Source organism: Stigmatopora argus, chromosome 6 (genome assembly GCF_051989625.1).
Source record: "Stigmatopora argus isolate UIUO_Sarg chromosome 6, RoL_Sarg_1.0, whole genome shotgun sequence".
Lineage (NCBI taxonomy): Eukaryota > Metazoa > Chordata > Actinopteri > Syngnathiformes > Syngnathidae > Stigmatopora > Stigmatopora argus.
The window spans coordinates 18,145,998-18,159,660 of record NC_135392.1 but is presented as its reverse complement, the minus strand read 5'-3'; the positions used below and the strand labels follow the sequence as shown (position 1 = coordinate 18,159,660).

At 40.2% G+C, this 13,663-nt stretch overlaps 1 protein-coding gene across 1 annotated transcript in view; it reads right to left on the bottom strand.

Moving 5' to 3' along the window:
• Nucleotides 1–13,663, bottom strand: part of syn2b (synapsin IIb) — an 87,920-nt gene that overhangs the window by 45,878 nt on the left and 28,379 nt on the right. Inside the window, exon 2 of the mRNA XM_077602496.1 lies at nt 448–505. Within this exon, the coding sequence (XP_077458622.1) occupies nt 448–505 (58 nt within the window). The remainder of the gene's footprint in view (nt 1–447; nt 506–13,663) is intronic.

Below are 13,663 nucleotides of genomic sequence, written 5' to 3'. Positions count from 1 at the left end.
TTTCTCTGATAGAGTGATTGGAACAGATACTTCTTTGTCACAAAAAACATTCAAGAAGTTTGGTTCTTTTATGACTTTATTATGGGTAAACAGAAAAAGTGATCAAATCTGCTGAAATCTGCTGATTTATCAGAGAAAAATCAGAGTTGTAGAAATAACTGGAAATTCAAGAGAGCCATGACATTATGTTCTTCACAAGTGTATGTAAACTTTTGACCACAACTGTATGTATATGTATGTATGTGTATATATATATATATATATATATATATATATATATATATATATATATATATATATATATATATATATATATATATATATATACACATACATACATATACATACAGTTGTGGTCAAAAGTTTACATACACTTGTGAAGAACATAATGTCATATATATATACATATATATAGCATTATATTTAGTTTTAATGAATTCTCCGCACCTGCTCCACTTTGATGTCATACTCCCCCAAAATCTTCTTTCCCCGAAACACTTTGGCCCTGTAAGAGAAAAGGAGACATTTTCATTTGTAAACGTTCATTTCCATACTTGCCTCTATTGGACACACTTATTCATACTGAAATGATCAGAGAGAAAATGGAGGCCGGGTTCTTCAGTAATAATTGGGCATATTTTTCCAATCATAAACAAACTAGATGGCTTTTCAAAATAACAGAGCAGTTACTAGAAGTTTGAATGATAAAAGAGATCAGTCAAACTGGTCTCTTTAAAGCTGACTTCCTCTATATTTGCTGCAACTTTGCTCAAGTACATGTACATACAGATGACAAGTGAATACGCCAGCAGATCAATGATTAGGATGAGGTTTTGAGCCAAGCTGATCGTTTTTTTCCCCATTTCTTTACGTTGTGTTTTACATTGGATCGGCGATGGCTGTTACATGAATCAAGACCCAACCAACTGAGGCTATGTAAGCAACCACAGGCGATCTGGGGTGAGTCCCCTCCATCACCCATTCATCCATCTTCCGTACTGCGCATCTGCATAAGGGTTGTGGGGGTCTCTAGAGCCTATCCCAGCTGACTTTAGGCACCACAGACTACTCGCCAGTCAGCTGTAAGGCACACACCGCCAATCCAATCCTTTTTTATTCATGCACTTGATGTATAGTTTTATGATGCCTCATTAGTGTGTTATTTCCAGTGCATTGTATATCAAACTACAAAAATTCTAGAAATAAAATTAGAAAATAAATACAATTAAAAAGATTATGTACAGATTAAGGCCAGCTTTCTAGATTAAACATGTACATTGTATTTTCTTTCATGAACACTCATAGGTACTTGTTCAGATCTTCATTTTGAGATCTTGCTAATTAGTGGGGTTCATTAGTATAACAACATCTGTAATTGGGCAACACAAGGACAAGTGAGGTTGTCACAAATCAATAAACAGCAAGTGAGGCTGCCTTTTTAGGCACATTTCTTCCTCGTGTATTTTTATGTTTTAAGTCATTTATAAAATGTCTTTTGCATTTGGCCTCCGGCAGGGCACTATATCCGGTCCAATGTTTTTAAAATGATTTTTTTGAAGGGCACATGTAATCTTCTTATTAAATGCAATATAAAATGTTTACTACAGCTCCCTTTAGGATTACAATACAAGTCGCCTTGCTGTCAGGAACACACAATTGTGTGAAGACCATGGTCACTGACTGGGAAACCAAACTTTCACCATTTTATTATATAAAAAAATTACCCCAAGAACGACTGATATTGTCACAAATGAATTAACAGTAACTGCCTTTGCATTAGAGAATCATACCTGCCTAGATTATTTCTATATTTTTCTTCCTCACTGATAGCAATCTTATCCTATGTGGTGATCCACCAGGTTCGATACCCAGTCTCTTGTTTTTAAAGGCACAGAATGCAATTTACAGATTTCCACAACGAATTGCAACTTCGAACATGGATGTCCCTGTTGATGTGTTATGTCCAATTGTTAATGATGCGCCAGCTTGCACAAAAGAAATGAACAAAGTGAAAGCAAAGTGTCAATCACACCGTATTGTATTTTAATGTAATGGTATGGAAGAAAAAATGCCTTAATAAATCAGGACGTTTCTTGTTGGCGGGGGAAATGACCATTTGCAGAACAATAAATTAAAGATAACTTCATGGCTGTTACGATCACGCTGCGTCGCTGCATCGTCGCGGCGCGATCGGGAATATTTTAGGGGACCCATGCGCGGGAGACGTGAGTTGACTCGAGCCAGTTCACTTCAAACTACATTCTTTAATGAATAAACAAGGGGCTACAAATCCACAATGGCCTGGAAAGAAAAAGGCAGCATGCTACGCGCACGCACAAACAAAAGAGACGATCCGGCAATGGTCCTCTGACTCATTGCTCCTTAAATAATAAAGCCAGGAAGCAATCAGCAGATTGACTGCAGCTGCTTCCCTGACGGCACGTCAGGAGGGACAAAACAGGCCACTCCTGACAATGGCATGACACAAATAATAGTGTTTATTCATTGATTTATCTTGCATACTGCACATCCTCATAAGGGTTACGGGAGCATATCCCAGCTGACTTTGGGTGAAAAGTAGTGTTACCCCACCTTTATTGAGCTGCGGCACACTTTTTGCATTAAAAAAATCTCAAGGCACACCACTAGCTGAAATTATTCCAAAAACATTTTTTTCACACCGATCTAACGTCATCAAAGTTGATGTCCGCAGACCGCTTTCACTTCGACTGATTAATGCAACGTTTTTCAACCTTATTTTAATTTTTTACTTCCCCCCAATATTACGCAGAAGGTAATTTGATCACAGAGACTTTACGTCACCAAGAGTTGATGCACCTGAAACCAAACAACTTCTGTTTCAAGTACCGTAGAAATAGGGAAATGACTTAAATCTCGTAATATTACGACTATTTTCCTCCCGATATTACTTCAACCACCTAACAGCACGAGAAGAGCCGTTTTGTTTTCACACAGACTTAATGTCAACAAAAGTTGAAGCCCGAAAAACCAAAGAGCTTCCGATTTACTTTGCATTAAAATAAGCAACAAAATGACATTCATTTCATAATGTTACGATTTGAATCTTGTTAAAGTACAATCTATGATTTCATATTTCAATTTTAAACTCGTAATAGTTCTATTTTAATCTGTTAATATTGAGATTTCTCTCTTGGATTATTACGATGCATGACTTGTAATTTCCCGCGGCAGACCTGAGGATCGCTCACGGCACACTGGTTGGGAAACATTACCCTAGACTGGTCGCCACTCAGGTGTACGGTACACAGAGAGACAGACGACCATTTGCACTCAGAATCATGCCGCCGCCAGCAGGAATCAAGCCCACGCCTGCCCCCAGGGGTCCCCAAACCGATCCCCGAGAGCCGCGGTGGGTGCAGGTTTTTTTTTCCAACCGATCCAGCACAGCCACTTTGACAAAGGAGATTTCTGCAAAAAACAAGTAGCACCTGACTGCAATCCACTGATTGCACTTGTAGGACACCATATTCATGAAAGGTGTCCTCTTTATGGGTTGGAATGAAAACCCGCACCCACTGCGGCCATTTGTGGAATAGTTTGGAGACCGCTGCTCTACACCATCAAGTGGCCTTTTTGTTTAATTGTGTTATGAATTGTTTTGGTAGTGAGAGGGAGTTGGACCCAGGTGCAGCGAATCAGGCGGACAAAAGGGAGTGTGGGTGCACTACGTAAGGTTTAATGGCTAAAGGCAGTATACAAAATAAATTAAATAAAACACAGCGAAAAAGTAACAAACCAACAATAGAATTAGCACGACTGAGTCTGCGAAAAACTAAGAATGAAAAATACCACAGTTATCAGACTTGTCCTTAAGTACTCGTAGTACCTTTTTGCCACAGGTGTGTTGCACCGCCCCACCCCTTCGGCTTAATCAGCTGCGGGGGAGACACACAGTCCTCCCAGAAAACACTGACAAATTGAGCTCAATCGCAACATTATCTTTGAGAATCCTGTACAGAAAAACTAAATGAATTATTGTGTTTATTGATGTGGGCGAAGGTATTGACTTCAACAATCAGTTTTAAAGGGGGAAAATTGTTTGATTCCCATTTTTAGTTTTTTTTATATTGCCCTCCTGTGTGGGATTCACATTTTCTCCCAAACGTGTGTTCTGTTTAACGTCGCCATTCCAAAAAGAGCAGAAGAGAAATTTAAGAACTTTTTCCCTGTAGTATCAATACCTGTTTTGTCAAGTGATTGACATGCGACCACATTTAATGTCAAGTCATTTTCAAAGGTTTCAAAATGAGAACTCGTAAGTTTAGATAAGAGGTGAACACACACTGAGACTGATAACAATTTCGTGCTGAATGGTAAAGCAATACACTTTTTCATCTTCTCCTGACTACTTGTATAATGACAATAAAAGCATTCCATTCAAACATAGTGAGTTTTTTTCAAGTTTCTGCATCGCCCTTTCTACTATTAAAAAATATATCACCACATGACTGTTTTTTGGCACAATTGCCACATACTCATTCAAAACTTGCTTAGGCCCACAAGTTATAGTCCCCCAAAATTCATCTTCCTTTAGGTCTTTATGACTGTCGTGTGCGGTCGATTGGTCGCCGGTCTTTTGGTTGCTGTCTTTTGGTCGCCGGTCTTTTGGTCGCTGTCTTTTGGTCGCCGGTCTTTTGGTCGTGGTCTTTTGGTCGTGGTCTTTTGGTCGTGGTCTTTTGGTCGCCCCGACCGCGACAACGGGCGACCAAAAGACCGGCGACCAAAAGACCGCGACCAAAAGACCGACGACCAAAAGACCGGCGACCAAAAGACCGGCAACAAAACAAGGTAAAACAACATGGTCTACGCATCAATAAAAGCCAACAATGGCCATGAGCAGTTTCACTGAGCCAACGTGTGAGTGTATAAGAGTTTGTATGTACATGCGTTGTCCCTTTAAGAAGCTACGTCAGTCAGGATCTTAACAAGTTCTCCAACAAAAAACAATAAAAGTCCGGGAAATTTTTAGCTTTTCTTTAGCCTAATAATTACTAGGGCATTAAGTATGACTAAATAGTAATTCACAGTTTGTATTTAGGGAATTTGAGCAACGATTTAAATGGTAATTATCACTTACCTTCCGGGCGACCAAAAGACCGGCGACCAAAAGTTCGGCTACCAAAAGACCGGCGACCAATCGACCGTGTACCATGCCTGTTAGGCTAGATTGGTTGGCTTTGTGTAAAGACTAATGGCAAAACAGCTGTATGTCGATGAAATGCAATGCAGTGCCACCGGGAGCCCACAGACAAGCGGTGCAACAAGCAGAAGTGACTAACACTAGATGTGTCAGACAGCAGCAATTTCATTTGTGTTGCTCTACTACAGAGACACCTTGAAGGTGCCTGGGGGGCAAACTGTTGCAATTTAACCTGGTTTTAATTTGAAGGGACATTTATCCACCACTACAGTATTTAAGTCATTTATTGGGTAAAAGATGCCTATAATCACTGTGTTACTTCCCGAGGTCTGCAAATACAGGTTGTCGCTGAGAGAAATAGTTCTTCCTGAGCAAACCTTGGCTAAGTCCTTCAGAGCTAGGAGTGATGCGAGGCCAAAAGAGATGCTTACAAATTTGCCAAAGAAGCCTCATTGGGATGCAAGATTAGTTGCATGGGGAGAGGAAACAAGATAGACAAGGTAGCATCCATTTTCCACCTTGTAACAAGGAGAGATCGACGGTTGCCTCTTGTGCGGGGCGTGTTTTGAGAATATTATAGCACATGAGACTTGATGGGCAAATCCCAATTTTCCTCCTTATTACTTACAATACTTTCGTTCATACAAATTTAGCAGACTTGAAGACAGGCGTTTCTTTTTTCATGTTGTTTTTTTGCCAGCCCTCCAAGTTAAAACTGATTCAACATGAATTGCCATCGATGGCAGGGAATTAGTTAAGGTCATATGGTAACCATTGAGTGAATATTCTACTTTTAAATTTAGTCAGAGCTTCTGGTTTGATGCCAGGGTGCTATTGAGAAGCTTTTATATAAATAAGCATATGATGATTTAGTATAAGGCTCAGTGAAGCGCTTGGTGAGATTGATGGGATGGGCTTTAGTGACTCAATTTTCAGGATAGTATGATGCAGTCCAACTTGAAATATTGATCGGTGGAGTCCGGAAGTCCGAGACAGCTTTGGAGTGGTGTGTGGTCAGACAGAGCAAAACTAAGTGTAGCAAAAGGGAAAAAAAAAAAAATAACGCATAACAGCAATGAATGGATGGCCTTTAAATAGTGTCAGCTATTAACATACTTTAGTCTCTTGTGCTCAAATTGATTATGCTGCCCAAGGTTAACGGTCTACTGATTAAAATATGCATCAACAAGGTGAATACATAATATTAGTAAAGAAGCAGTATTTGCATTGCAGACAGAACTGAAAAATTAAATGAAGATGAGAGTTAACAGAAAAGGCATTAGTATGAAAATATGTATACAGTCAAATACAGACAAGATAAACACATTGTGTTTTATGTCCAATATTTTTAAAGGTGTCTTTTTAATATGAAGGATTGCTCCTTTGTTTTAATACTCTAAAGTTAATGGTCACCTCAATTTTTTTTCCCTCCTTCTTCATCAATTACGGCTGGTGTCCACCAATGGGTACTGGGGTTGCCGCAATGACAGGCACCAACCACCTTGCGGCCGCAGCTCCAATTAGTATGGGTATATAATATATTAATTAATTCATTCATTCATCCATCTTCCATACAGCCCATCCTCGAAATGATTGCAGGTGTTGCTGGAGCCTAACCCAGCTGTCGTCGAGCGAAAGACAGAATACACCCTAGACTGGTCGCCAGTCAGTCTAAGAGCACACAGAAAGACAAATGATCATCCGCACTCCCAACCATACGGCCACCAGCGAGAATTGAGCCCGCGCCTGCCTACACCGAAGTCAGGCGAGGGAACCTCTACACCACGAGACAGATATATATATAATATAATATAAAATAAAATACAGCAATTCTCAACATCAAATAGTGCGTAAGTGTTATATCATGTTGACATCGCATGAGATTCCCAACATTAACACCAAAAACTGTAATTGAAATACTGCATCTCAATGTGTTCATATATTGTATATCTTATAAGTGATAAGGTTTTTTTTGTATTAGTGTTGTTTTTTTGTTCATGTTATATATATAATGTGCTCAGTGAAATGCTTTTATTTAACTGTGGCTGTGACAGTAAAATAAATAAGCTTGACTTTTATTTTATTTACTTTCGAACCACCTATCATCACAAGGGTCGTGGGGGGTGCTGGTGCCTATCAGCTATCTATGCACACCAGGCAATCGCAGGGCCCAAAGAGACAGACAATCGTTCACATTCACACTCATAACTAGGGGCAATTTGGAGTGTTCACCCTGCCTGCCATGCATGATTTTGGGATGTGGGAGGAAACCAGAGTACCCGGAGAGAACCTACTCAAGCCCAGGGCGAACATGAACTCCACCGTGAGGACACACCTGGGATTGAAGCCTTGACCCTAGGAATTTGAAGATGACATGCTAACCACTCGTACACGGGGCCGCCATAAGCTAAACTTGAAAATACCTTGCAATATCAACTCCATACACAAAAATAAAAAAAAAATGCATTTTAAAATCATTACCTGCGGACATGTGTTTGTCTTGTAAAAAGAAGTGCCTCACCATAACATCACAGGATCACTGTTGTTTGTGTTTCCTTTCATTTCGAGTAATGTTTGAGCGTTAACGCAGGGTTCCGATTTCCCACACTAGTACAGTATAGCAAGCCTCCAATCAGCCATGTTGACTTCACTGAGCTCCTCTGGGGTGAAGGTGTCCCTTGAATTATTGAAGAGGCAGCATGGTGAGGCCTGAAACACATCTGTGTGTATTCTTGGAAACCACGCTAGTATTCTGACTGTGGAAGAACACCAGCTGTGTAGTTAAATGTTTCAGCAATGTGTTAACACATTAAAGATGTCAATATTACCAAATATAAGTGGGGAACATCTCATTTTCTGAACCGCTTTATCCTCACTAGGGGGTGCTGTAGCCTATCCCAGCTGATTTTGGCCCAGAGGCGGAGGACACCCTGAATTGGTGGGCAGCCAATCGCAGGGCACAAGGAGACAAACAACCATTGACGTCCACACTCATACCTGGGGGGCAATTTAGATTGTCAGCCTACCATGCATGTCTTTGGCATGTGGGAGGAAACCGGACTACCCGGAGAAAACGCACGCAGAACATGCAAAGTCCACACAAGTGGACCAACCTGGATTTAAACCCAGGACATCCAAGTAGGGAACACTATACGTATATCATATTACATTATATTATACTTACATTACTTTTTTTCTTCCTGGATGTCTGTGATACATTTGGTCTTACTGCAATTTAACACCTTTTTTTTAGACGTGCTTTAATCAACCTGTTTTGGGGAGGAGAGACTTACACCTGGTTCAATCATATTGAGGAGCTTTATCAAAGAACATTAACCTCCTAGGACCTGGTGTCCACATGTGTGGACATCACATTTTTGGTTGTCACAAGACTACAATGTTAAATTTTGGACTACAGAACCTGGCGTCCAGTTATGATGTGGACATCATTTTTCTCAGAAACTATATCATGAAAAAGATAATTCTTTGATTTTACACTCATCAGGTCCCAATTAGCCTAAATATCAAAGAGAAAATAAAAATACATGCCTTGCAAGAGTCTGGGTCTCAGAGGTAAATGCTCATGGCAATAATTAATTTTAAACAATCAAACAACCCTTATTAGAAATCGGTTTTGCTGATATTCATTCATTCATTTTCTGAAACACCCAGCCAATTATGTACAGGCAACCGGCGGGGGACACCCTGAATCGGCGGCCAGCCAATCGCAGACTGCTGATATTCATCCATCCATCCAACCTAATTAACTAAAACTCTTTTCCTTTCAAAACTTCTCCAAAATTATTTCTACATTTCTAAGGGCATTGTAGCAGTTGGACAATTGGTGAAAATGAGAGGTACAAGTCATGAGTGGCTGGGAGTACATCTCCAAATTCCAGTCCTGTTCTCTCTTATTGAGGTAGTAAGAGCACAGTGATTCATTTTTTAATAAGGTGAATCTCAGCTCAGTGCATGACTTGCTGTGACATATAGAAATTCATTCTGTAGCCAGAGAGAGTAGTATTCTACAACTCCAAACAATGCATGGGTTCCTTTGTCTTGTACCGCCAAGCAAAAACACAACAGCAAGCCAAGCTCAATCAACGGCGTAATTTCACTTTTTGCTTCAAATATATACCAATACTGAGTTTTCATTCAAACATTTACTGTTATTATGACAAAAATTCCAAGTGAGCATTGTATGCTAAAAAGTGTATTCTTCTGATGCAGAGAGAACATGCAAAGGGCCAGAGTTGTTAATCTTATGAGAGTATAATACAAATTGGCACCTGTTTTCCTCAATGGGCATTATACATTCAAAACAAGTAAAATGTATATCATATTTTTGGGACAATGTTTTTCCCATAAACTTCAAGTCTGCTCTTTAATCCAGTATGGTTTATGCAAAAAACTTGTGCTTAATGATCACAAAGCTATTTTGTTGGAGCATAAGTGTATTATACGTCTCCAGTAAACTGCTCAAAACACACATTGATAATTCATCCAATTGTTCATTCATTCATTCATTTTCTGAACCGCTTTATCCTCACTAGGGTCGCAGGGGATGGTGGAGCCTATCCCAGTTGACTTTGGGCCAATTGCAGTCATCCAAGCAATAAATAAAACAAATGAATTTAAGGTGTCCTGTAAGCCAAGTGGTTAGTGTGTCGGCCACACTGTTCTGAGATCGAGGGTTTGATCCCAGGTCAGTTCCTGTGTGGAGTTTGCATGTGTGGGTTTTCTCCCACATCCCAAAAATATGCATGGTAGGCTGGTTGAACACTCTAAATTTCCCCTAGGTACAAGTGTGAGCATGAATGGTTGTCTGTCTCCTTCTGCCCTGCAATTGGCTGGCCACCAATTTAGTGTGTGTGTCAATGTATGAAAAAATACGAGAATTGCTTGATCAGATTACATTACTTTTATGTCATAGGGTTAGGGTTGTTTTGACCGATAAGACTTCTGATACATACAATTTTTAATTAATGACATGACATTTATCTGTTAGCAAACGCATCATCACTTTTTTTCTAGGCTGCTTGTATGTGTACAAATCTCTCACCCACAAGCAATTGAGTAGTGTTGAAATGTGCTTCAGGCCAAGGTCACAAAGAAACAATGACACCAAAAAGCTGATCTTACTGAACTTTATTGCCCTCACTCGGGTTTCAATATAATTGTATTGGATTTGTTACAAAAATAGAGGGCTGTTTAAAAATAAGAGTTGTAAACATGCACAGACTGAAAGCAATTTAGTGCTGAATTGTTAAGTGACAGAAACAACACTTTTTTCCAGGTCCTCAGATGCCATGATTTTATGTGTGCTTAAACAGGGTCCCATGTGACCTCACCTAAAACCCTGCTTTTTGGCCCACCACTCCTGCTATATAAATGCTAAGTGCCATCACTTGCTATAATTTTAGCACTTGGCAATGATTTACATTTAACTCCCTGGCTCTCCCTCACCATATGTCGAAATCAGCATTTCGGTAGATGGAAAAAAGGGTAGTCTTTTCAACAAAGTCTTCTCAGCGGGAGCATTTTGACACATCCCACAGAAAAGCTGTACTAAACTTTCCAAACCCAATTGTGCGCAGACCCAATTATTATACTGATGAAGATAGTGACTAGCTGGTGAGCACAGCTGAGAACAAAGCCAATACAAGCTTGAGAATTTTTCTTTGGAGGGAATAATTCACAAAATCAATAGCCATGAACTGCAATTAAACTTTTGCATCTCCTAAACATGTAATTAGTGCTTGCATTTGTGTGTTATACAATGGGAAAAAACAGCATTTATCTTTCAGGGATGAATATGCCATTGTGGGATATAATAAATTTAAATTCAAATTAGGGCGATACGGCGGCCGAATGGTTAGCACATCGGCTTGGTCGAGGGTTTGATCCCAGGTTGGTCCTCATTGTGTGGAGTTTGCATGTTCTCCCCTCTTTCCAGGGGTGGGGCTCCATTCCAACCAGCTAATCCCAAATATTTTGTTCAGGTGTAGGTTCTATTGAGAGAACCAATCTTCACATTCACAATCACATTGGCCCTAGTTAAGGCCTATGATTACACAGGTGCCCAGGAAATCATCGATTCCATCTGTGGGGTGTATTCAAATATGATCATCTCTCACCCTGCCACAGTAGCTTTTGGACACATACCAAACCCACTGCTATTGATCCACTGAAATGCTCTTGTTGAAAAATGTGTAGCTGCACAGCAAAGTGCCCTATTATGACGAGCCTTGAATCTTATCTTCAAAAGGGTGTTTTTTTTTAAACGTTTTTGGTCACCTTGCCAAAGGGCTTATCATAACATATCACAGATGACATTTTGAGTACCATTTAATTTCTAAAATCAAGTGCAAGCTGAAACGTAATCCTTCACACTGATTTGAAACCTTTTCAAATGGGTGTAAAACAATAAAAAGGTAACTGTATTCCTACCATGAAAGAAGCCAGCTTCACGGCCATATCTGCCGCGTAAATCCCTCAAAATTCTGGTTCATTTTTTTTCATAGTGGGTCTTGTTGGGTCTGTTCTGGCTTCAGGACCAGGCACAGAAAGAGGGAGACCAATTTTGGAAATTCAGTTTATTACCAGACTGCAGAATGGGGAGAGCTCAAACAGTGTGGACGCACAGCCTGTTCCTTGAAACTCTCAGAGAACGAACAGGATGTGATTCTCTATATTTGTGAAAAACAGGATGTTGTGCAAAAGAAGATAAGAGAAAGAGGGTGTGAGAAAGAGGGTGAGGGCTGACACGCCCAGACATCTGCAGAGCAGATGTCTCAACGATATTTTTATAACTCACACAAACTGGTGCAATACGAACAAGCAATTGCAAAGTGAGTTTGTCAGCTTTTCTTACAATTCCCTCCTGTTGTGAGTATAAAAACATCGGAACCTCGTTCGTTAGCGACGCTACTTTTGAATAAAATTCTTCACAAATTACTTCGAACTGGAGTTTAGACCGACCAGAAGGGGGCAAAAACCCTTGTGCAGTTGAGGGGAAAATTCCTCCCTTGACCTCCCGCTTGGGACGATTGCCTCATGGCCTGGTGTCTCAGAATAGGAAAGACATATTAATCACTGTCAGACAGTAGCACAACATCAGGGTCAGATTGGGGTATGGATTGTTGCATGTGTATACAAGTTAGCATTATCTGGGTTTCAACAATCATGGTACGTTCTACTGTGGCATCAATGGTACGTTTGATCAAAGCTGAAGCAGGGTAAACAACAGGTTAGGATAACAAGCACGAGAGCAATAACAGTTACGAACGGTACTAGGGCTTTCAAAAGATTCTGTGTCCATGAGCCCGAGAGGAACCAGTCAAGCCATCCTCATTGTGGAACCAGATCTCTTGTCATAGCGTTCTGTATGTTCTTCATAGTTTGTAGGGCATCATGGACTGAGTAGGATGCGTTGGCAGGGATGAAGGTGCAGCATGAGTCTCCTACCATGGCACACACACCTCCCTGCTGGGCAGTTATTCTGTCAAGGGCAAGGCGGTTCTGGATAATCATTTGGGTTATGGCGGTTATTTGGGTTGAATTATTCCAAACTAAATAAAATGCCTCCTCCTATAGAAAGTCACTCTTGCTTTAAATGGCACAACAGTGTACTTTCATCAGCAGGCCATTCCTCATTTCATGCATTATTGAATATACTAATTAGCAGAACACATGACTCTGCTTCCCTGATTGGCTCAGTCCAACATCCAAAGTGTGCAACAGGGAGAACGTGAGAGACGGAAAAAGTGAAAGGTTAGTGGTGAACAAAATATCTAACCAAGCTGCAGTGTTTGTGTTATATTGAGATATAATATTAAACCACCAAATTGTATTGTGAGATAAGTTACTTCTACAACAACCAACCCGCTTCACTTTGTGTTGCTTCATTGATGACCTCCCGCTTATCCTCACAATGATCATGGGTGGTTACAACTTGTCATTTTTGAACACAGAATATGAAATACAGTGCTAAATGGCTGTGATAACTTGAACCTCCAAAGTCAGGCACACTGCCATGGAAAATTTGTGAACCCTTTCTAGACAAGAGACAGGACAAGCACATTGACAGTAATGAGAAATATAACTTCATAAAAACATGCATGCAGGGAGACAATTAGAATACAATGAGGTTGGGCTGCTAAAAGTGACTCATTCTTCTTAAAACACATCATAGAATATATTAACTTGAATGGACAGTTATCTTTTCCCTTAAAGTAACTTGCATCCATCAAATACAGTTTCTCTGTTACGTCATGCTACAATATCAGAGAAAATAGAAACTTAAAACACAAATACGGTGAGCACTCTTCTACCTCGCCAACATATCACAATAAGTCAGGCTCCAGCATTGAGTGTCTGACTTGGAAGTCTGCAGCACAGGGGCACTACAGGGAACAGTGCTCTCCACTTTTTTGTTCACCCTGTACACATCAGACTCCAGCCACAACTCTGTGAGCTCCC